We start from the raw sequence: 25828 nt of genomic DNA on the forward strand, positions 1-25828 counted from the left end.
TTCATACCCAATAACTCATTCCAACTTCTATAGAGTTGTTTGTGGTGGTAGGTTTCTGTTTCCTAATATTAGCAGTTATGGCTTGGAACATCGACAGATGGCCTCTTGTTTATCTCTTTTTCATAGTTGTATTTTAATAGAAATCTTTCACATTCACAATTGATCCTTGATCCATTTTCCTGCCAAGAGCAACCAGATTCACCGAACAGCAGCACCAATGTGCAGCAAATGTGCCTCACTGTCAAACTTCTTAGTTCCAGAGGTCCTTTATTCCTCACACTGTTGAAGCAAAGATGCAGCGCATTACTACCCTAATGCTATTCTCCTTGCATTTTAATACATTTTTATATATTTATTAATTTATCTTCTCTTTTTATAAGTGAGATATCCTCACTCCGTATTTCCCTTTACCTTCTCTTACTTCCTAATGAGCAACATATTCTTTGGAAGCTTGAATTTGAAGTCAGTGGCTCCTGTGCACTTGTTCCAAATAAATAGTGTTCATCTCCTAAATGATAATAAAAATAATACTAATATAGCAGCAATTTCTCTTACATGAACTTCTCTGAATTATTCATGTTAACATTATCCCCTCAATTTAACAGACCTTTGCCTGACTCTGAGATCAAGTGACAAATATAATGCAAAGTAATTTTCAACAACAAAACATTTGTGGTAAATGAATAGCACATCCCAGCAGCTGGGCTGCAAATCTTATCAGATGCTTCTTGAAAATTTACCATTATATAAAAATTTTCTAACAGTCAGTCTGTCTGCAGGTACCTGCTTGAAAGACAACCCTGTAGCCCATGTAAAGATTCAAGGAGGGGTACAGAATATGGCTTAATCAAACCCATGATAATACATCCAACTAATTTAAAGTAATTTTGGCTTCAAGGCACATTTACATAAGTAATCTGCATTGCATTTCCTTCTCTACCATTCTCTCTCTTTTATCTCTTCTTCTCTTTACACTTTCTTACACTGGTATCACATTTTGTGTAACAGGAATTTGATTTTGTTGTGGTATCACAGAATGTGTAATAGAAGTCTGATTCTGTTGTGGTTTGACACTGGACCTCGGAAATTGCACTAAAGATATACAGTACAGTTGTCACTGGACATCTGCCCATTTTGAATTGTCTTGCAAGAATTTGTCAACACGAGACATTTTTTCTGTTTTTATATTCAACAATATGTCATGAGCATCTGTCCCTGTTGCTACTTTATGTGTATTATTATTATACATATTATGTGTTACTATTGTGTTATTATTATTATTATTATTATTATTATTTATTAATTATTATTATTATTATTATGTGTTATTATTATTATGTGTGTTATTATTATTATGTGTGTTATTATTATGTGTGTAAAGGATGGCTGTATCTTTTATCTTATTAGATCTTTCTAAAAATTCCCTTTTCAGGCTCAGCGATGTTGGTCAGCACCGCCAACATTCATATCGGAAAAAGAATGACGGTGTGAGATGAGGAAGTGTTTTATGGAATTATTCATTCAAAAATCCGTAGATTTCTTTGTGGTCTCATTTGGTGGTTTGGATTCTGGATTCCTTTCTTATTTCAGGTTGTGGTACCGTCAATGTGTTTCAACCAGCTCAGTGGTCATCCTCTGGACATGTTGAGAAGGATTTGGAGAAACAAGGTGCTCGGGTCGGTATTTATAAGGGGTCTTGATCGGTGCAGCCAATCAAAATTCAGTACCGATCAAGACCCCCCTATAAATACCAACCTGAGAGCCTTGTTTCTCCAGATCCTTCTCAACCACGTCCAGAGGATGGCCACTGAGCTGGTCAAAACATGTCAATGGTACCACAACCTGAAATAAGAAAAGAATCCAGAATCAAACCACCCGAACAAGACCACTGAGAAATCTGTGAATTTTGAATGAATAATTCAATAAAAACTTCCCTCATCTCACAATCGTTTTTTCCGATGAATATTGGCCAAAGGTTACCAACATCACTGAAACCTGAAAAATAATTATAGGAAAATAGAAAAGATCAATAAAAAATAAATTCACAAAATACAGCCATCCTTTTCAAAAAGGCCTACCTGAAAGAGGGTCTACTCCCCTCATATTATAATTATTATTATTATTAATTATTATTAAATTATTATTATTCAGTAGACGAAACCTATTCATATGAAACAAGCCACAGCACCACTGACTTGAAATTCAAGCTTCCAAAGAATATCATGTTCATGAGGAAGAAGTAAGATGAAGTAAAGGGAAATACAGAAATAAGAGATCTCACTTACTAAAACAGAAAAAATAAATTAATAAATAAATAAAAATGTATTATAATGCAAGGGGAATAGTATTAGGGTAGTAATGCATTGCATCTTCACTTGAACTTTTGAAGTTCCAAGTGCATGACATCCTCTGGGAGGCTGGTCCACAGTTCATCAGTGTGAGGCATAAAGGACTTCTGGAACTGAAAAGTTTGACAGCAAGGCACATTTGAAAGTTTTTCTAACCTAACCAATCCAAAAATGCTACACTTATGCAATCCACCCACCTGTTCATGTTGTTCTTCTTTTATAACCCAGCTTACAACAACAAAAAAAAACCACGAAACAGATTTACAACCCAAAATTGACAACCTAACCATCAAAGAGCTCTCTCTACTGCAACACATACTTTTCATCCCTCACACCTGCTTTGTTTATATTTTGCTCCATCCCACCATTTGTCATCCTATGATGTCACTTCCTAAATCAATAAAGGATATTCCTGCACGCCACAAGCAAAATTAAATTGCGGATACTTTAAATTAAAATAAAGAGTTCAGCAAATTTTTATACATTCCTGTAGCGCCACAACACGAGTATTAATGCTTTTCACATTTACCATTTCACTAATGCAGAAAATAAAAATAAAATAATTGTGATTAAACTTCTAAAACTGACATATAATCAATATTTACTGCACAATGGTGCTGCTGTTCAGTGAATCTGGTTGTGAATGTGAAAGATCTCTGAAGATATATTTATGAAAAAGTGACAAACAAGAGGCCATCAGTCCATGGTCCAAGTAATGTGACAAACAATAGGCCATCAGTCCATGGTCCAAGTCATAACTGCTACTATTAGGAAACAGAAACCTACCACCACGAACAACTCTATCTAAAAAGAGATAAATCTCTGGCAGAAGCAGACATCCACACCAGAGAACAGTATTCTGGTAAAGGAACTACAAAAACATGTTGCATTGATTTTATCACTGTATAAATAAACGAGGCCAAACAAACAATACCTAACTTATGTGCGGCACTTGCTGAAACTTTCATTAGATGTTTCTCAAAGGTTAGGTGCGAGTCAAAAGTTACACCTAGAACAGTTAAAGCTTCAGACTCATTCAGCAAAGTTCCATCCACCTAAAGGGTAGTAACTATCCCTTGCAGATAAATGAACTTTTTGTATGTCTATCTTACTTGCTCACAGAATATGTGCTTGATTTATCAAAATTATTTAATTCTCTCTCTCTCTCAATTCTTTTCCATTTTTACTTTCAGTAAACTAAGATTACTGTTGTCTTTATTACCTGTCCGTTATAACTGTGATTCATCACTTGTATATACAGAAATCCATAAAAATCCATCTTGCTTCATTTGAATTAGCAAGTGTTAAAAGTGCAAAATTAAATTCTTGTCAACTTTTCTTGCACCCCAGAAGCACAATGTGTAACTATCATTCCTCATTTTCTATTTTTAATGGGAAACTTTGGTTTCCATTAGTCTTTCCAGTTCACAGAGATAAGAGAGCAATTGTGTACAGTCATAAATCCTAACACAATGGCACTTGGAATAAAACCAAGGCAACAGATTTCATGGCTCCTGCTTTGGTGGCTGTTCCAAGGGAAGGTTGTTCCTCAATCTGCAAACTGATGGGTCTACAAGGTGTCTGTCCTCTGAAGCATAACATTTCAGCTGAAATGTCAAAAGCAGAGCTTGGGGCAAGGGAGTTTACTTCCTCTAGGAAACTAAAATGATTTTGAAACATCAAGCCAAACCCAAACTGAGGACACCTGGTGATGGGAAGCACCATGGCCACTACCCCAAGATTATTATACTTATGATTGAGCCTCCTGAGTTCTCAGATGTGCCCCTCCAACTCAGCATGAAACAATTCCATGCGTAAAGGACCATTAGAGCCTACAGAAACCAAGAAGGACCTTCAACCACAGCAGATGGGGAAGCCACATTAGCCCAACCTAGTACCTATTTGGAGAATTGAGACAAATGCCTTGAAGTAGGTTCCAGACAAAATTACAATCACAATGTGTCAAAGAGGACCAAGCATAGTCCCCCCTCCACCCTTAGACCCTGCAAACTAATCTAGGTAAGCAGGAGCATGCACCACTTGTCCAGTGCTGCACAGTACCAGACCTAGCGTGGTCCTAAACAATCCCATACTGACAGGTTCTGGAATAATAGCTATCACAGGAATCTAGTCATGCTTGTAACTGTGTCGTATCAAGCAGGTTCTGAGGAACTCATCCCAGCTACAGGAGAGCATAGAAGTATTGCCTTAAAAGACAATAATGGCACATTCTTCAAATTCTTCCTCATGAACCCATACTTCTTCCAGTGGCCAGGCATACAAGTGACACTTGATATAATTCAAAAAAGGATAACAACCCTGACTACTGCAAAGATAACATATCAAATGAGGGCTGACATTAGTGACATACAACTTCTACACTGTGTCATGGCCTCAGCACCTTCTCTGATCATACTTTAGAGGAAAGGAATCAGGCACCATCATTTGAAACAATCACACTCAAAATCACAAGACATGCCAAAGTCATCAAAATATTCACACCAAGAAAAGGAATTTGCTTCAACATTGAAAGCCAGAAAAGTCCAGCAGTAAAGTTGTCCAAACAACAATGTGACTGAAGAACAACTGACACCGACAGTCTAGTGAGAGGGTGGATTTCCCCACTCACTCATTCACCAGCCGCTAGTTAACTAACTTGTTACAAGCTTCCTTGAAAGCCAAGTTTTTCCAAAGTTATACCAATATAAAATGTGAAGGATTTCCCCACTTGCTCATTCACCAGCTGCTAGTTAACTAACTTGTTACGAGCTTCCTTGATAGCCTTTTTCCAAAGTTATACCAATATAAAATGTGGAGGTTTCTATCCTCATGGGAACAAGTACTGAATCTACTGCTCAATTTTTCCAGATATATGTACAGATGTATTTGTACTGGCTATAATTTCTAAACTTCCATATTTCTAAAATAAAGAACAAATTATGATATCCCAACTTCCTGTAGGAGATTCAAACATGTGCAAAAAGGATTGGGTTGAGGTTCAGCTAAAACATTCCTTAACTTCTTGACTCCTTTACACTATAAAATTAACAAGTGCATCCCAAAAGTGTGAAGAAATTCTTGATTATTCCATAATATAATTCAAACAATTTATCTGATGTATAAACAATATATTCAAATCCAAGCTCCACATACTGTACCAGGAAAAACAATAAGTAAATTTCTATTAAAATTAAGAAGTAAAGTGAATTGTCCTTATCTAAAGTTTAAAGGCAGGCAAGAGGATATTACTACAAGACTACATTGCATGGCACTGATCTAAGAGAAAAATAATTGCCTGACCCTGCTTGAAGATTTGGGGTTACTGGTATGATGTTGCTAACCCTTAATGGACGAGAATCTACAACAGGTTTTGGGTGATGGATGGGATGACTCATATGAGTATTAATATTACGTGCCATTCGGTTTGGATGAATTTAGCAGGAAAGATGTTCATAACACTTCAATGGTCCATAAATGACTTATGGCAACTATAAAAGCTACGCTCGGGTGAGACATCAATCAATATGCCTTGAGGCTTCAGATGGGAATATACTACCTCTCTGCTGCTCCAGCACATCTTTTTATTTATTTGCTCATAAATATAACCAGGGATTGCTGTTGGTTTTAGTTCTTATCTTTTATGATAGTATGTCACCTATAATTGTAATTTTGCAAAGAAAAGTACAAAGAAATATTAGAAAAAACATGTATCTCTCACAAAAAGCTACTGCATCTCCCCATCTCAGTAGATCTCATAAATATTTTACAACAATTACACTCAAAATTTGTTACTGATTTTAGTTATCTGTTATGATATGGTGTGATTGTAACTACAATTTTAAAAAATAAAATCATTAGAAAAAACATGCATAACTTGGTAAAATTAACATACTTATATGAGTGTCTTGTAAAAGAGGTCCCACACAGGGTTGTAAATAGTCATTTTCAACTTCCCGTGGAAAGTAGGGGAAAATTTTTAGAATTTTTGTTCTTACACCATGTGCAATTGCATATCTTCCTCTTTCCATTGATGTTTTTTTCTTAAACTGGCCAACCTTAAAGTTTGCCCAGTCTGGGGGTGTACTTGATATATACTTAGCCCATCCCTTAAGGTTAAATAACTGATTAATCTGACTTCAAAATGTAAGTTAGTATCTTCAAACTATTAACTTTGGTAAATGAAATGAAGATCACGATTTAAACTCAGAATCAAATATGAGGAAAAACTTACTTGTGGGCCTGCCAAATAGGGAACTTTTTTTTGGTTGTTCGGTCTAACATCTCCTGCAACCCAGTAACACAGAAGTCCATCACCATGTAAATCTGTACACAAAAGAAAATATTGAAAATGAAAAGGATACCAAATACTATATAAATATGAATGTCTTCAATCTACAACTTGAGACAATTTTTGGTTTTGTTAAACAGAAGATGTTCATACACAAATAAAAATTTTTTCACATCAAACCCACCGATCATATGGAGACCCCATTTACAATCTGAATATCCCCAGACAAGTAAATTCTAATGTCTTATAGATGGAAGAAGCAAGAAGAATCAAGAGTGGCAAAAATGACATTTTTATGATAAAATAAAGTTTCATATACATTTACCAAGCAATGACATAGCTACTAGCTTTCTACACAGCAGTCTAATGAACTTCAAATTTTCGCAGTGGCACTACCATCACTTGTATAGGTGACAGGGTCCCGCCCACTTTCAGGACTGACAGGTACAATTCAGCAGAGAGGATCAATTTGTTTGATGCCCAATGTCCATTGAGGGAGGAGGGCGGGCTCCGATTATGTAATTGCTTGCTAAGTATACAGTATATAAAACTTTATTTCATCATAAAAATGTCATTTTTACATAGCTGATTCCACACTGAGAGGAAGTGAGAATCATGGACATGTTCTAATCCAAAACATTAATAAAGATAATGACTTTAAACTAAGAGGGTTGCTAGCACCGAGTCAATGCTTGTTGTACCTCACCTGGTAAGAGAGCTGCTTCAGTCGGGTACTGCCTCTGGTCGGCGCTCATCTTAACCCGTAGAGGGCATGGCAGTATGGCCAAGAGTCGCCCCTACTTCAGTGGGTACTTTGCAGCCATGAAAGTTCACTGATGGCCGCAAAGACAAAAATAGCGCCCTTGCCCTGGGCATATCCCAGAATAAAAACACAACGCTGTCACCTACAACCAAAATTAAAAACCACCACCCCAATCACTAAAAACTGGTGGGTACTCCAGGTACACTGTACCGCCAGGCTTCCCTTAAACTCAACGAACTTACAAAAAGTCAAAGAGACAATAGAGGGACAGAGAGCCCCCTACGCTTCCTTTCCCAACACCAAGCCAGCCATGGATAAAGGAACCAAATTACAACAATTATCAAACACAGTTTCCAAGTCTTCAAGATAATGTGAAGCAATCACCAATTTATACTTCCAAAATGTTGACTGTAGAATGTTTTCAAGAGATATGTTATGCCGAAAAGCCAGAGACGTTGCGACAGCTCAGACCTCATGAGCTTTGACCTTAAGAGAAGGTAAAACACCTTCTTGAACTTGAGAATGCACTTCTGTAATTAACCTTCAAAGGAAGAAAGAAAGGGTATTCTTTGACAGCAGTCATGAAGGGTTCTTCACTAAGCACCAAAGCTTGTTGGAGGGTCCTCTGATCTTTTCTGTCCTCTGAGGATAGTACTTCAAGGCTCTTACAGGACAAAGAAGCCTCTCTTCTTCCTCTGGGATGAGTCCGTTAAGCTTTTAATAATGAACAAACTAGGCCATGGCTTAGAAACGTCCTCATTCTTGGTGAGGAAACCAAGAGAGAGAGAGAACATACTGCATTCCCATTTGAAAAGCCTACCCTCTTGCTGAAGGCTTGCAGTTCGCTGACACGTTTGGCAGTTGCCAATGCCACAAGAAAGAGAGTCTTTTTACTGAGATTCTTAAAAGAGGTCGAGCTGAGGGGTTCGAAAGTTGAACTTGTAAGCCACTTCAGAACAAAGTCCAAATTCCAGGAGACAACTCCAGGCTTTTCTAATCTGGAGGTTTTGAAGGATCTGATGAGGTCAGCGAGGTCTTGGTTGGATGAAAGATCCAGGCCCCTATGCTTACCAATGAAAGAAAGCATTAACCTAAGCCCCTTGATGGTAGAGGGAGACAACTTCCTATCTGTCCTCAGGAAAAGAAAAAAGTTAGTTAACTGACTTATAGAGGTTTCAGAAGACGAGATGTTATTATGTCAGCACCATCCTCTGAAAACTGACCACTAGGATTGGTGGAGCCTGTTAAAAGAAGATCTGTACCTACCTAGCAATAGCTTCTGCAGATTCTGAAGCCTGTCAGGGACAGAGCAGACAATCCTTGGTGGAACCTGAAGAAGTGGGGCTGTTTGAGCAGCGACTGCTTTTGTGGCAGGAGTCTTGGGAAGTCCACTAACAGACGCAGCAGATCCAGAAACCATTCCTTCCTGGGCCAGAACGGCACAATCAAGGTCACTGAGACGTTCTGGTGAGAGGAGAACTTGTTGATCACCTCCCTGATCAATCCGAAAGGTGGGAAGGCAAAGACATTCAGGCCCGTCCAGTCCAACAGCATGACATCCGTCGCCCATGCGAGAGGGTCCGGGACTGGGGAGCAAAAGAGAGGCAGACAATTATTTTTCAATGTTGTTGCAAAGAAGTCCACAGCTGGTCTGACCCAGAGTTTCCAAAGATAGTCAAATATGAGGGAGTCTAGACCCTATTCCGTCGGCAAAACCTGATTGCAGAGACTCAACTCATCTGCGAGGATGTTCATTTTTCCCTGCGCAAAGCGAGTGATATCTTTACCTGGTGCTGCTCCACCCAGAGAGGGTCTTTGACGCTCATAGAGAGAGAAGAAAGAGTGGATGCCCCTTTGTTTGAGGACATAAGACAGCACTGTGGTGTTGTCCACGTAAACCACTACTACTCTGCCAAAACTAGAGGACAAATAGCTTTTAGTTCCTTCGCACTGAAGTGGAGAGCTCTCTGATCTACAGACCACATCTCTGAAATCTTCCGACTTCCTAGAATGGCTCCCCAACTTAGATCTGAAGCGTCGGAATAAAATTCTAGGTTGGGGTGCAAGAGTAGAAGAGACTTCCCTTCTCAAAGTCTTCCAACAGACAACCACCATCGTAGGTCCATCTTGATCTCTGAGGAGATGGGGAAAATGAAGGAGTCTGGTTAGGTTTTCCTGCCCCAGCATGCTTTCAAATAAAACTAAAGAGGCCTCATGTGAAGTCTGCTCAGTCAAACGGCTGCCCAAGGTCCCCAGCAGACTCATCCACTGAAGCGCTGAGCGAGTCCTGAGGTCTAGGAACTCGCAGGCAGTCTGGAGACAGGAGTCGACCCGTTTGGGAGAGAGAAAAACCGGAAAGTCTGAGAGTCCAGAATCATCCCTAAATAGATAATCTTCTGTGTCTAAACTAATTGGGAATTGTGAAATTTGACCAAATGCTCCAAAGGAGAGCAGAGCAGCCAGTCATCGAGATAGAGACAAACACTGACGTCAAGAAGGTGAAGCCATTTCCCAAGAGGAGCAAGGATTCCAGTGAACACTTGTGGGGCGGGGGACAGGCCGAAACACAAGGCTCAAAACTGGAGAACTTTGCCTCAAAACACAAAGCGCAGGAACTTTCTTTAATCTGGATGTATCAGGGCATGGAAATAAGTGTCCTGCATGTCCAGGGTGACCATCCAGTCACCCTGATGGAGAGAGAGGACATGACAGAGTGACTGGTTTCCATATGAAATTGGGTTTTCAGCATGAAACAGCCCAGGGCGCTGACATCCAGAACTGGTCTCCAGCCCCCGATGACTTAGGGACCACGAAGAGACAGTTGTAAAATCTCTCCGAGTTGAGATCCAAAACCACCTTTACTGCCCCTTTGCAAAGAAGGGAATTTATGTCTTGAGAAAGGGTGGCAAGCTTCTCAGATTGAGCCAAGCAGGCAGTGAAGTTGATTGGTGACTTGGATAAGGGAGGTTCATGCAAAGTGACTTATGATAATTCAGTGCAAAGGGAAATTGAATAACAAGAATTAGCTTAGCCTACACTATGGTACATTGTATACATATATGGTAGCGTAGCCTACATTATACTGTACTCTACATTCACATATCGTATTATACAAACATCAACATAACGAATATGCTTTTCAAATGTTATGCCTTAATTCACTGTATCCAATAACACTGCATATACTGTATTCTTATATTGCTTTTGTATTATAAATTGCGGTCATAGCGTCGATAGCGATCAATGTTTTGGTTTGGAAATCGTTTACGATTGTTTTATTTCGCGTGTTTAATTCAGTTCAGAGCGCTTTTTCTTGCTTCTAGTTAGCGTAAATGAATCTCTGACACTTTATTTATATAGAGGCAAGTTATTTTCATACAAAAGTGTTTTTAAATTAAAATAAACCAAAATACATCTCGTTGGAAATTAATTTATCTATTTTTCGTTAATACATGACAATAGCGTTTAGGGGACAGCTTTTTTGTAAAATATATTCAAGATTCTGTTCGCTATTTTCATGATTTCATCATAATACAAGCCTTACGTATTTATCGTTTATTTTGTGTAAAAATAACAGTATAGTAAACCTTATATTAAGGTTCTCACGATTTGTGGACTCATGCATTCACGATTTCTCCTGTGGAACATATCTACCCATTATTCTAGGGAAAATTAGCCCATTAAATTTTTCACTAAGAAATATTCACTGATTACTGTATTTTCATATAATTTTCTTGAATAAATGCACTTTTTGTGATAAAACTATTAAAATACTCAGATATAAGCATTTTTACAGGGTTTTTCTTGTGTTTAAACTATCAAAATGGGCAGTTCTACGTGTTTTAGAGGGTTTTTAAGTATTCAAGGTTTTAGCTATTCACAGGGTGCGGTATTACATCCCCCGCAAATACGTGGGGGTTCACTGTAATGTGTTATTTCATACCCAGTAGTTTTGATTGAAATAACATTTCTCTACAATTTTAATTACATCGAAGTTTCATCCATGCTGCCAATGCACGATAATTTGCAGTATAGTCATTAAAGTGTTGAACATTGTTTTTCAGCTTCAGCTACAACTTGCAGCTTAAGTTGCAGTATATTTCCTGATCTTTTATCCATACCGAATAAGGGTATAATGCGCAAAAATATATCAGTCCTATTCTTACCAACATCATTTGCAGCTTATGTTATGGTTATTATTTTATTACCGCATACGATGGTTGAAATACCAGGTGGCTGTTGTTATCTGATTTGGTGATAAGCAAAACAAAGCCAATGGGTTGTTTATGGCTACGCATTTACTAAGAGTATAATGTTACTAGCAATACTTTATCATTCTCTTTACTTTTTTAACTCAGATTGGATAAAGAGATGGAGTAAAGGTCTATTGTAATTTGGTCTCTCTCACTGCCTGATTATGCTGCTGCCTACGCCCGCGCAAAATTCAAAAATATTTTATAAATATTTTTATTTATAAATATTTTATAAATATTTTTGTCTATTGGTATTAATTGCTTACCCCTTTGCAAAATCGAATTATCATAAGGTGAATTATCGTAACTTGAACATTACCTGAGTATTTTAAGAGTTTTATCACGAAAAGTGCATTTAGTGATGAAAATGTGATGAAAATACAGCAATTAGTGAATATTTCTCAGTGAAAAATACCGCGAATGGGCAAATTTTCTGCGAATAATGGGTAGATACGTTTCACAGAGAAACTGTGAATCTCATGAGTCCATAAATCGTGAGATCACAAAATGGGGGTTTACTGTATCTGTATATGTATATATATATTATATACAGAGTATACATATATATATATATATATATATATATATATATATATATATATACATACATACATATATAGTACATATATATACATATATATATATATATATATGATATATACATATATATAGATATATATTATATATATATATATATATATATATATATATATATAGTATATATATATATATATATATATATATATATATATATATATATATATATATATATATATATATATATAATATAATTAGAGGAGTCTTCACTTCCTTTTGTCCAAAGAACTTGAAATTTGCAAGTTAAACATAGGACAGTGAAAATCTTATATCTAAGTCCTGACCCAGCTCTAAGCAGCTTCAAAAACTGGAAACTGATGCAGTAGTATCCGAGAACCAGCATTAAAGGATACATTTCCGAGATCACCTCTGTTGTTTAGATTAAGCCAGCAATATGGTGGCACACTGCCTAGGTTGGTTGGTTCCTAAGAGCTCACTCTACAAACACAGTTGCGAGTACAATACAACACACTGTTCGTGTTAGGTGCCAAGCTATTTAACACTATACAGTTTCCCTAGCTTTGTCTTCTGACTGTTCATCCATTTCCCACAGGTTCTACTTCCAAGGTAAAGCACATTACCATATCAGTGTTAACTTCTTACTTGTTTAACAGGAGCTGAGCTAGAAGTACACTAAAGAGTCCCAGTCAACGGATCCATCTTCAGCAAAAGGAAGTGAAACAGAACAATGCGAGCTAAGCACAATTTAAATACTAAAGAAGAATCAACCAAATCACGGTTGAAATCCCTAAGGTCTAAACAGAGGAACTGAGCTGGAACAAAACAGCAATCTACGGACGATGACGATGAGGCGAAAAAACGCCAGAAGTGACATACCACAGAACATCAGAAAAATCATCACAGAATGCCGATAATAAGTACCAGACGGCTGGGTAGGGAAGGCAGAGGTTCTTGAATGACATCACAAAGTAACCATGACCACTGCTAGAACTGTCTGCACAATGCTTATGAGGTGAATGCCGAAAGGGAACAGCTGTTTTTTCACTAAGCTAGCTCACTCTTGATAAGTAAGTGGCAGAAGAGGAAGAGCCACTATTACGAAAAGGAATAATTGTCATAAGGTGATGAATACGAGGCGATAGAGGGGGGAAAACTGAGTAAGAAGGGGGAAGGTTATACACTTGGGGGGATGATACCAGGTGATCAAATGATAACAGAACTGAAGCACAGCTCAGAACTACTGAAGCAAACGTGAATATGTCTATATCCCTAAGAAATTCTATGCTTTCACACACGCACACACACACACACACACACACACACACACACACACACACACACACACACACACACACACACACACACACACACACACACACACACACACCACTATCATTCTCCCCAAAACGGATGACATGTGAGCCAGCGAACCCAAGTGCCAAACTACCAAACAACTCATCCGGAAAATGTGCCGAACCCGAACCGGAAAGATGGCTGAGAGAGGTAGCGAAGGGCACAGAGCCTGGTCCCGAGACACGCCATGGTTCCCTGTCCGCGGAGAAGACCAACAGATCCAGGGCAGTCCAGAGGGTGAGCTAGACTGACACCAAGACTCCGACACTTTCTCTCTCGTGGAGGAAACTGAAAAAGGTCGATCACTATGGGGTAGGGGTGGGGGGAGGATATTTGCCCTAATATACATTGTCAAATTTCTAACCATAATGTTGAAACAATATTTTTCAATTGCCTATTATTTTTCTTCTGAACCACATGGGGAGCAAAAGAAGGCAGAGCAGAAGAGATGAGAGAGGAATTAACCAGGCTACCAGGTGGGCTAATGGAGGAGAAGGAGAAGCAACACCGGAAGGCAAAAGGAAAAGACTGAATAGGGTTATAGCATGTCCAAACGAATTGTCAGCATAATCTATCGGCCTTTAGTGTCTTCCAATACTTCACAAAATTTCATCCTCTCATCAGAACACTCCTTATTATCTTCACAAACCATACTTGTGCCTCAATAGCTAGGCTAACATATAGGCAACATGGCCATGTACGACTGAAATATTCAGTTTCCACAAACACTTTCCAATACTGTAACAGAAAACAAGCACAATACCGTACAGGAGAAAATCAACCAGAAATCATCAAAATTTTTACTAATGCCAATTCACACCATCTGCATAGGACACAGCATGAAGAATTCTGACAAGAATGTACACATTCCAGCTCCCCTGGTGGGAAAAGGTGATTAAAGTGACAGTCTTAGCAGGTTAGCCAAGTGTTATTTTTTTCATTTTAAATGCCGATTGCAACTAATGGCGCAAAGATATATGCTAACTTTAACAGTAGGTAATATTCAATCCAAATAAAAAGGATTTAAAACTTGAGGTAACAGCAAAAAAATATGTCCCATGCTAGCCTTGTACCAGCAGCACAATTAAATCTATGCCTTAGTGCAGCTGAGGTCATTAATCTTCATTCAGCATATAGAAAAATAAAAAAAAATTAAAGAAAAATTTAAAAAAAATGGGTTAACACATGCAAACCATGGGTGGAATTTCCAGGAGCTGCCAAAGACTAAGGGCCTGTCGGTAATTCCACCAACTTACTTGAGCCTTTTGATTTTTTCTAATGTAATGGAACTCTGTAGGAAATTTCACAAGACAGACTATGTTTAAATGATGGGGCAGGGTGAAACAAATCTTAACCAAAATAATATTTCCAATTACCTCCCAACACCAGCTTGTCAAATTGACATTTATCTTATGTACTCAGTACACACTATACCACAAATACTCTTTTTTTTAATTTTAGATACTGTGGAGAAAAACAGACCAATAATAAGCTGTCATTACACTTAGCCTCAATGATACAATCACTATAAAAACTAATATAAAATTTTAAATTGGGATAAAAAAAGTTCCTATAGTCTTACCTTTCCTTTCTCATCATTGTGATACACATCAATTAAATTAATGACATTCTTGTGCTTCAGATTCCTTAACAGACGTATTTCTCTTCTAACATTTTGGTCTCCATTTGGAATTCTTCTAAGTGTTTTCTTTTTCATAATCTTCACAGCTCGACGCTGAAGTGTATCTTTGTCTAGGCATTCTTTAACTTTGCCATAACTTCCTTCCCCAAGCTTGTCACCCAAAACATACTTCCCAATCAACTAAAATAAAAATTGAAATTAACACATTATTTTGCATATACAGTCATTTCAAATCATGTATTAGTTCTCCATACAGGAAGACATTCAAAATATACAAACCACTGCTTTGTATAGCATTCCACTTAAGAAACAGTTTCAATAACTTCAAGCATGTATATCATTACTTTTTAGTTTACAGAACTGGAAAACCATCTAAATTGAGGCAGCAGCTAATGAGACTATAAATAGTAATGGTTAAAAGAAACAATCCTAAGGAATGTCCACACCAAGCTTACTTTTTTCATAAAAAACAGTAATTCAAGGGGTTGCCACTTCACATAGAAAAACAGTTTTTAGATTACGACACATCAAATAAAGTGACAGAATACGCATATCCGCTTCACTCTGTACGATGTAAATAAAGCCTACAACACTCCATCTTTCACACATTACTCCAGAAAAAGGCCCTAAGAGTACTTAGCTGGCATGAACTGCTTGGAACTTGGAGTTATGAGAACAGCAAAAACACGTGTTTAATTTAATATCATAGGCACTCTGAGTGACAACAATTGTAATTAAGGCTATGAAACAACTGGTACAGCTGCATTCTAGATTTGGAAGCCAGTTTCTAATGAGGTGTAAGATTTAACATGTGCTGTATCATGTTGAGGGAGCATGACAGCAAATTTTCCTTATTTTACGGATAAAGACATCATTAATAAATATAATACAGTAATGATAATAACAATCTAGTAGTGTTCTATTATGTTTAGGGTTCATTATGGTTCTAAGCCAAGGTAAGAAAACAGAAGCACTTGATGTACACAATGCCTTATCTTGAAAAGAAATATATGAAAAGTAAAGTCTTATAGCTATTTAAATTTCCAAAAAACAAACAGTTAAAGTTACCACCAAATAAATGTAAGTATATAACTATGAAGTTCATTATTATGAAAGAGACAAAAGAGACAGAGTTGATGAAAACTTAAAAAGTTGTGACTATCAGTAAAAATAACAATAAGTTTTTCACAAATGTCACTATTTTGACTGATTAACATCATACTACAATGAAAGTACTGTTAATGAGATGGAAAAAAAAAGAGTACAGCCTTGATCATTCCACCACTTACAGAGTACAGACAAAGGTTCCAGCAATTAAAATATTAGCAAACAAACTCACAGAGACATTTGCATGACAGTAATTCCATATTTCAGCCAAACATGACATTTTTATAATAAAATAAGGTTTTATGTATACTTACCATGTAACTACAAAGCTATAGTTTCTACTTTAAATGGCAGCTTAAGAATTGAAAATCTGCGGTAGCGCTCTTTTGTTTTGGTGCAGGTAAGTCCCCCGCCCACTTTTGGGGAAGAAAAGTATACCTTAGTTTAACCAGACCACTGAGCTGATTAACAGCTCTCCTAGGGCTATTGAAGGATTAGACTTATTTTCGTGGCTAAGAACTAATTGGTTACCTAGCAACGGACCTACAGCTTACTGGGAATCCGAATCATTATAGCAAGAAATGAATTTCTATCACCAGAAATAAATTCCTCTAATTCTTCATTGGCCGGCTGGAGACTTGAGTGCTAGCCGAGAACTCTCAGGGAAAAATAGGTACAACGTAGCTGAAGAGCTCAGTTCGTTTATGCTCTATGTCCATGTGCGGGGAAGGAGGGACGGGCTCTGTTCAAGTAGTTAGTTGGTAAGTATATATAAAATCTTATTTAATTATAAAAATGTCATTTTTATACATGAAACTTACCAAGTAATTACGTAGCTGAATCCCAAATTGATAGGAGGTGGGAAGAATGGACATGTACTACTCAAAAGACATTATAAAGGAATGCATTTGAAAAAGAAAAAAAGGGTAGCATTGTGGTAATGCTTGCTGTAACCTTACCTGGGGAGAGAGCAAGAGCAGGAAGATACTGCCTCTTGGTCGTTGCTCATCTCCCCCCTAGGGACATGACCGGTAGTGTCAGGATTGCCCCTACTTCAGTGGGAGCTTTGTGGTCAAGGAGTAGTTCTATGACTCAACAAAGCTAAAACAAAACAATTGCCCTTCCTCTGGGCAAAAAACAGACATCGACTAATACATGACCATAACACTATATTACCTGTACACCAGTTAAAAAACATATATAGTATTACCCATCCATTAAAAACGAAGATCGGAGGGTACTCCAGGTACTGAGTTCTCCCCCTTCCCAAAAACTCAACAACCTTAATCAAGGCTAAGAGACAGAGAAATAGAAGGATCACTCCTACCCCTCATTCCTTAGTGCCATGCCTGCTGCGGAGAACAGACCCAGCATGCTGTAGTCCTCGAACACAGTTTCGACATCCCGTAGATAATAGTTGGCGAAAACCAAGCAACACTTCCAATAAGTCGATTGGATTATCGTAGCTAGAGAGAGGTTGCATTTAAAAGCCAACAAAGTGGCTGCTGCCCATACCACATGTGCTTTTACCGTTAACAATGGTAAATTATTCTCCTGAATTCCCAAGTGAGACTCTACAATAATGTCTCTCAAAAAGAAAGAGATAGCATTCTTGGAGAGAGGATGTAAAAGGTTCTTGACAAAACACCAGAGATTACAAGAATCCCCTCTGATATTCTTGGTTCTCTCGATGTAGAATCTTAACGCTCTCACAGGGCACAATGAAAGTCCCACTAGTTCTGCAAGACTCTGGGTGGAAAAAGAACGAGGCCAAGGGTTAGACGGGTTCTCATTTTTGGCTAAGAAGCCTAAAATATATGAGCAAACAGCTGTCTCTTGCAAAAACCAACTTGTTTGTCCACAGCTTGCAACTCACTGACTCTTTTTGCTGGGTCAAAGCGATTAAGAAAAAGTGTCTTTCTAGACAGACCCCTAAAGGTGGATGCCTGCATGGTTCAAAAGGGAGGGCCTGACAACCAATGCAGGACTAAGTCCAAGACACTGGCCACTGATTCCTTTCCTGGTGTCAAAAGACTTGACTAAGTCTGAAATGTCTGGAGAGAAATGTTCACACCTCTATGCTTGAACACCGAGTTCAGCATGGATCTGTAATCCTTTATCGTAGATGTTGAAAGGCCTCTCGAAGATCTTAGGTAAAGTAAAAATTTGGCTATTTGGACTACAGAGGCAGAAGAAGAAATGTTATGTTCTTTATGCCATCTCCTAAAAACTGCCCAGTTAGCCTGGTAGAGCCTTGAAGAAGACTCGCATCTACATCTTGCGATAGCATTCACAACTTCCCTTGAAAATCCTTTTGCTCTGACAAACTTCTTGACAGTTTGAAGCCTGTCAGAGCAAGAGTGGACAAACCTTGATGATCTCTGTTGAAGTGAGGTTGTCTGAGAAGATCTTTCCTCCGTGGGAGGAGCCGTGGAAAGTCCGACAGAAGTTTCAGGTCTGGAAACCACTCCTTTTGAGACCAAAAAGGTACAGTACTAGGATCATCGATGCATAGTGAGAGTCTTGAATTTGCTGATCACGTCTCTTACTAGACTGAAAGGAGGGAAGGCGTACATTTCCAGTGTGACCATCCTGAGGCATCGCGTCCATTGCCCATGCCTGAGGGTCCAGCGCCAGAGAGCAATACGGGGGAGGCGATGGTTCCTGGACGTTGCAAACAAGTCTATCCACGGTGTTCCCCACCATTTCCATAGGTCGATGCATGCCTGTGGATTCAGCGACCATTCCAAGGTTAGAACCTGTTTGCAACGGCTCAGTTTAACTTGCCCTGAACATAGCAGGTGAGAATCTGTGTATTGTTGTTGTGAGGAGGAGATCCCTGGCTGACTTGTACAGTGACAGAGAGTGAGTGCCTCCTTGGTTTTGAATATAAGCCAGAGCAGTCATGTTGTCGGAATGAACCGCAATCACTGAGTCTCGAGTTACTGTGGCAAAATGTTGAAGTGCCAAGTGAATTGCCTTCAACTCCTTCAGATTTATGTGCAGTTTCCTCTCTTGAAGGAACCACTTCCCTGACACTTCCAATCGTCCTAGTGTTGCTCCCCAACCTAGGTCTGATACGTCGGAGAACAATAAGAGGTTCGGGTTCAGATGAGATAGGGACTTCCCTGAGTAGAACCTTCCTTCTGCGAGCAACTATGAAGATCTTTTATTTCCTGTGTGAGGGGGAATATGAAGGAATCTGGAAGAATCTTCCTGTTCCAACTAGCCTTCAGAAAGAACTGCAAAGGCCTCACATGAAGTCTCCCTAGAGGAACGAACATCTCTATGGAGGAGAAAGTCCTTAGCAGGCTCATCCAGTTGTTGGGTGAGCAAGTCTGAAGACTCAGAAAATGACGGACTTTTTGGGTGCATGATAGTATTCTCTTCTCTGATGGAAAAGCCTGAAAAGCCCGGGCGTCTATCTTCATCCCCAAATAGACTATCATCTGAGAAGGGACTAGTTGGGACTTTTCTTGGTTGATTAAAATGCCCAACTCCTGAGCTAACTGTAGGGTTTTCAGAAGGTCCTCCGTGCACTTCTGAGATGATGATCGTGGGAGCCAATTGTCCAGATATAAACAAAATTTCATGTCCATTACGTGACGCCACTGCAATAGAGGAGCGAGAACCCTGGTGAAGACTTGAGGGGCTGTTGACAACCCGAAGCATAGAGCCTGAAATTGAAAACTTTGTCCTGAATGAATCTCAGGAATTTCCTGGAATCCCAGTGTATTGGGATATGAAAGTAAGCATCTCTCATGTCTATCGAGGCCATCCAATCTTCTTGGGAAATTGCAGCGAGAACTGAGCTGTTCGTCTGCATCCTGAACTTTGTGGTTTGACGAAGGTGTTCAGAGCCCTACATCCAGGACTGGCAGTTGTAAAACCCCTCCAATGACAAGTTTTCTACCTCCTCTATAGCTCTCTTATGGAAAAGAGCTGTGACTTCCTTTGAAGGGCCAAAAACCTCTTGGAGCCTACATAGCAAGCCTTTAAGGCCTTGAAGAGGATCGCATATCCTTCCTTGAGAACCTGTAGTACTCATGGTTCTACCGATCTGGCCACCCACTGTCTCCAGAAGTGTAGGAGTCTGGTGCCCACAGGTAGACAGAGGACTAAAGTCTCACTTGCTAGGGGCTGGTCTAGATGAGGACTCTTGCTGATAGGGCGAACTGAACTGGAATTGTGGGCAATGTCCCGAAGGTAGAAGGATGTGAAGGTGGTCTTGCGCAACCACATCCCTACCATCAGTACCTGTGGAACCGACAGATTCTTCCTGAATGCGAGGATGGATGCCCTCACATAAGCAGCTTTCGGAACATACTGGTGTTCTTGCCAGTTGCAGAGCTCATTTGATCTCATGAAGCCAGAAAGAGATAGTGTTCTTGGACACCTCTTTCTTGGTCGAACCAGTACTAACAAAGAGTTGTCGACACTCAGGCCAGAAATGTCGAGTCCTCTTAAGGTAGTACCGCAGCACTTTAACAGGACAGAGTAGCATTTCGTCTGGATCACTAGCAACAAAGTTCTCAAAGGAGGGGGTAATAAAGGACTTGAATCTGGAGTCAGGGACCGACGGATACTGAGTCTTTGCTATGAAATCCGGGACGACATCGAGCGTAACTGATCCACATACCCTCGAGTGTTTAACATCAAAGGAAAGACCATGAAGTTCGCCTACTCTCTTTGCTGATGCCAGGACAAATAAGAAAATGGTCTTGAGGGTCAGATCCCTATCTTATAACTCTCGTAAAGGCTTGTACGCACGAGTCAGACTCCTAAGAACAAGAGTCACATCCCACTCAGGGAGCCTGAGTTCCCTGGGACGGCAAGCCCTTTCAAGCTTTTCATCTTCAGGGAAATCTCCAGTGAAGAGAAGATATCCACACCTTTCAGGCATAGAACTAGGCCTAGGGTAGCCCTACCCCTTTACAGTTGAGACAAAGAGAAGCTTCTCTTGGCAAAGAAGGACTTGGAAGTCCACTACCTGCTGATTATTATTATTAAAATAGTTTAACCAGACCACTGAACTGACTATCAGCTCTCATGGGGCTGGCCCGAAGGATTAGGATGAAATACCAGGTCAAGGCCATAGGCCTAGAACTGGGACAAAATAGGTCATTGGCATGATGATGAATAAATGAAAATGAAGTTTAAAAGAAAAAACTGTATGATGAACATGCTTTTACACAGAAACACATGTGTACGATAAATACATTTGCTCATTTCAAAACATACATAAAAAATTAAAGACTAAGACAAATAAAATATTTCAAAAAAAAAATTAAAAATTACAATTCAGACTAAATGACATAATTTTTCTTTTATTCATTAAACGCCCTACGGGCTTCTGTATTTTCATTTTTTACTTGGTTTTACATTTTGTCTATTAAGTTATACTTCATGAATGTTAAAATTGGGATGACTGAAAATGTATAAGATTCCAACAAAATTTCCCCCATCGATTTATTTCCAAAGGTTGATACTCACTGTTGATTATATTTTGGAGTCACACAACACGTTTGAATGTTATCAACACTGCATTCTGAGCATTTGGGAGGAGGGCACACGTGGACTGTTCATCAAGTGCCCACATGTCAAACGAGTATGGCCTATTCGCAGACACGTCAGAATTACTTGTGTGTCTCTCACTCTGACATGATGAGCTCCATTTTCCAACACTGGATTTTATCTGTTTCAATTTATTATTTATAGGTTCCTCATTCCATATATTTTGCCATTTATTTACAATGATTGTTTGTATATCTCTTATGCAATCACTAATTGGGATTTTTACATTTGCTCTTGCCATGTGGACTGCTTCTTTAGCTGCTTTATCAGCTTCTTCATTTCCTTTAATCCCAACATGGGCAGGGATCAGCATATTTCAATATTTTTCCCATTATTATACAATTTGTGGAGTTCATATTTAATTTCCTGTACAATATTACTTTTGAGCAGCAACCTGAACGTTTCTGTAGGCAGAGTCGCTAAAATCACAAATATTGAATGATATTTGCTTTATAATTTGATGGCTACTAAAAAACTCTGCTGTGAAGACCCATGTATACATGTATGTATGAATATGTATTAAATAATGTAGCTATTTATGTTATGCAAACTGCAGCTTCTTGAAATACTGGTAAACGCGTTTCCAGTTTCTGAATTCTAATATATCTCCAACAACGTCTCTTAGAGTACCGCTGAGATCAAGTTAGTTTCGAGTCCTTAGGAAAAGTTCATGCCCTTAAGAAGAAGAGAAGAGAATCCTTCGACGATCCTCTAGGAAGGAGCTCTCTTGGCAGAGTTGATGACTAACAGCCTAGGCAAACATAATTGATATGACTTGTTCTAGGATATAGCTGCATATCCTACTCCATGTTGTGATTTAGACCCATCTGTATAAATCATGTAATATGAATGTTTTTGTCTTATATGATCTATAGTTTTTTGTCTACAGTGTTCTGGGTATATGAGGAAATTTTTGATAAATATTTCAACTGTGTGCAAGTCCTTACTTTACTCATGGTCCAATGGGGTGGTAACTTCACTGTTGAAGGTACTTGTATATCTATGTTCAATGACTCAAACAATCTATTAGCTCTAGTTGGGAAAGGAGGTAGGTGATTGTTTATAAATATATCCTTAGATCAAATAGATTTTTTGTTGGCGAATCACTAGTCTTAGTTCTTAATGCACTTTTCATTGTTATGAACTCTCTATGGAGGAACAGTGGCAGTTGGCTACATTCGACTAGTACTGAGGAGACTGGTGAGGATCTAAATCTCCTGTGCATATTTTTAGTCCTTCATTATGAATTGGATCTAATATTTTCAGTGCTGCTTCTGACGCTGAACCATATATTTCACTTCCGTTGTCAATGATTGATAAAACTGTTGCTTTATACAGTATGGTAAGAGTATGCTCCCCAATTTGTATGACAGTTTTTTAATTAGACTTAGCGCCCTTTTGCATTTTGATTTTATGTAAGTTATATGGGCTTTACAATTCAGGTGTGCATCAAATATTATTAATCCTAAAAATTTTGCAGTTTGGCTAATTGGTATATCATGGTTTCTGATTTTCAATTCTATTTCTTCACCTTTTTTCCAATTTTTATTTTTATAAAACATGACAGCTTGAGTTTTTTTTACGGAAAATCTAAAGCCTACAGATGAGGTTTAACCATTCATTCTGCATGTTTTATGCATGATGTGTGATGCTGTATAATATATGGCAAAATTATGTTTTTAATGATAAAATAAAGTTTGTTCATACTTACCTGTGAATATATGTAGCTGTATTTCTCCGAGAAATCCGACAAATTTCAAAACTAGCAAGCACCATGGTGTAACTTAGTGGTTAGTACTCATTCCATCTGGGGCGGGAATCGAGAACATTCCATTTTCTATTCAATTTTCCTAGTACCACTGTCTCAAGAGGGGGAGCGGGTGGGCACCTAAAGTATATCTGCCAGGTAGTATGAACAAACTTTATTTATCATTAAAATGATATTTTAATGATAAAATAAGGTTTGTTCATACTTTCCTGGCAGATATATATATAGTTGCATTCGAAATCCGACAGAATTAAAACTTACGACACCACGCAGTGTGGCCAGGTGGATAGTACCCATTCCTTAGCTGGAGGCGGGAATCGGGAACATTCCCATTTTCTATTCAGATTTTCATAGTGCCGTTGTCTCAAGAGGGGAGGCGGGAGGGCACTACGCATATATCTGCAGGTAGGCATGAACAAACCTTGTTTTATCATTAAAATATCATTTTGTTCATGACACTTACCTGTCAGATATATATAACTGAATCACCACCGTAGGAGGTAAGGAAGAGACAGAATAGGATTGAGAAACAAAAAATGTAGGCGAATGACATCTTGGTTCCCCTTACCTTTTAGCATAGCTGACTTCTGAGGTTATCTGGTCACCCAGAGTCATTCTGTTACTCCAGAGTCTCCAACAAGGTAGGGACCTATAAAGCTGAGAGAGTTCAGATGATCTGTCCAAGGGGACATGACCACTATGTGACCAGATCATGGCCCACAAAGAGGGAGAAGGAGACAAAACAACCACCTGGCCTGCCCTATCTAAGGTACTAAACCTAAAAACTAAAAATTGGGACGTCCACCTCACAGTCTACCCAACAACCAAAATAAACAGCAACAAATTAAAAATATTCCCTAACCCATACAAAGGATAGGATGAGTACTGCCTCATCTCCAACATTGTGTCCAAGGAAACATGGGTCCCAATGAACAGCAGTCTTCAAACTGTTCTTCATCCCTTTAGCAATGAGGCGAACACAGAATTACTCCAGAAGGTGGCATTAAGAATATCATTCAGAGACATATCTTGAAAGGCACCGGTTGCAATAGCTCTAACCTCATGAGCCTTAACTTTCAAAGTTCATGTCACCTCCTAGGCAGGAGAGAATGAGCCCTTGAATAGTGGTGGACCTCAAAAAGAATGCCAAGCGCATTCTTGGACATGGGAAGATCAGGTCTTTCACCAACACCACAGATTGTCCGATGACCTCTAGCTCTTTTGGTCTTGGCTAGTAGAACTTGAGAGCCCTGACAGGGCACAAGACAATCTTTCTGACTCACAGCCCAGAATACTCCGTCAAACCTTGATTTCAAAAGATTTGGGCAGGGGTTGAAGGGTTTCTCATTCTTGGCTAAGAGCAAAGGATTGAAGAGAGCATACAGCATTAGGACCCCTAAAACCAATTATGTTTGATAATTGCTTGCACTCTCACTGAGATTCCTCTTAGCTGTCGCCAGAGCTTTAGGAATACAGTCTTCTCGTCACGTTCTTGAAGGAAGCCGAAGACAGAGGTTCAAAAGGGCTTTGACATAAGAACTTAGGACAACATCCAGATTCCAAGAAGGTGTCCAAAATTGAGGAATTTTGACAGTCTCTAAGGATCTCAGTAGATCATAAGATCCTTTGTTGTTTCATATTCATTCCTCTGTGCCTAAAAACTGCCGATAACATACTCTCCATAACCTACTAGTCGAGACTGCCAGTTTAACTTCCCTAAGAAATGTGCTGAAGTCTGCAATCTGGTACAGAGGTGAGGTCGAGGAAATCCCTTTACGTTTGCACCATCTCCTCGACCCAGCCGACTGGTAAACCGCACTGAAGAAGTTCCTGGCATTGGCGTGGCCTTGCCACAGCTCTCGAAAAACCTCTTGCTCGCCAACTTTTTGAGATAGTCTGAACGCAGTCAGACCGAGAGCGGAGAGGTTTCGATGGTACCGTTGAAGTGGGGCTGTGAGAAGGTCTGGGCCTCACTGAGGCAACACCACGGAAAGTCTACCAGGAAGGACAGGGTCCTCTGGGAACCAATCCGCTGCTGGCTGAAGGGGGCTATCAGAGTCATCCTTGCTCCTTCTGGGATGGCGCAAACCTGATCACTCTCCCCAGGATCTTGAGGAGGGAAAGCGTAAAGGTCCCAGGCGAGACCGGCCAGTCCCAGAAGGGTCCTGTGATGG

The 25828-nt window shown here is 39.1% G+C and overlaps 1 protein-coding gene across 5 annotated transcripts in view; it reads right to left on the bottom strand.

Moving 5' to 3' along the window:
• The window catches only part of Lkb1 (Lkb1 kinase), a 285218-nt gene that overhangs the window by 112562 nt on the left and 146828 nt on the right, over window positions 1-25828 (bottom strand). For all 5 annotated transcript variants that reach the window (XR_010852271.1, XM_067099732.1, XM_067099730.1 and 2 more), the window contains 2 exons: window positions 15146-15385; window positions 6580-6671 (listed from right to left, as the gene is read on the bottom strand). Coding sequence is in view for 4 of the 5 variants with exons in the window: in XM_067099732.1 (XP_066955833.1) it covers window positions 6580-6671; window positions 15146-15385 (332 nt within the window). In the remaining variant the exon portion in view is untranslated. The remainder of the gene's footprint in view (window positions 1-6579; window positions 6672-15145; window positions 15386-25828) is intronic.

This window comes from Macrobrachium rosenbergii, chromosome 55, assembly GCF_040412425.1.
Source record: "Macrobrachium rosenbergii isolate ZJJX-2024 chromosome 55, ASM4041242v1, whole genome shotgun sequence".
NCBI classification, from domain to species: domain Eukaryota; kingdom Metazoa; phylum Arthropoda; class Malacostraca; order Decapoda; family Palaemonidae; genus Macrobrachium; species Macrobrachium rosenbergii.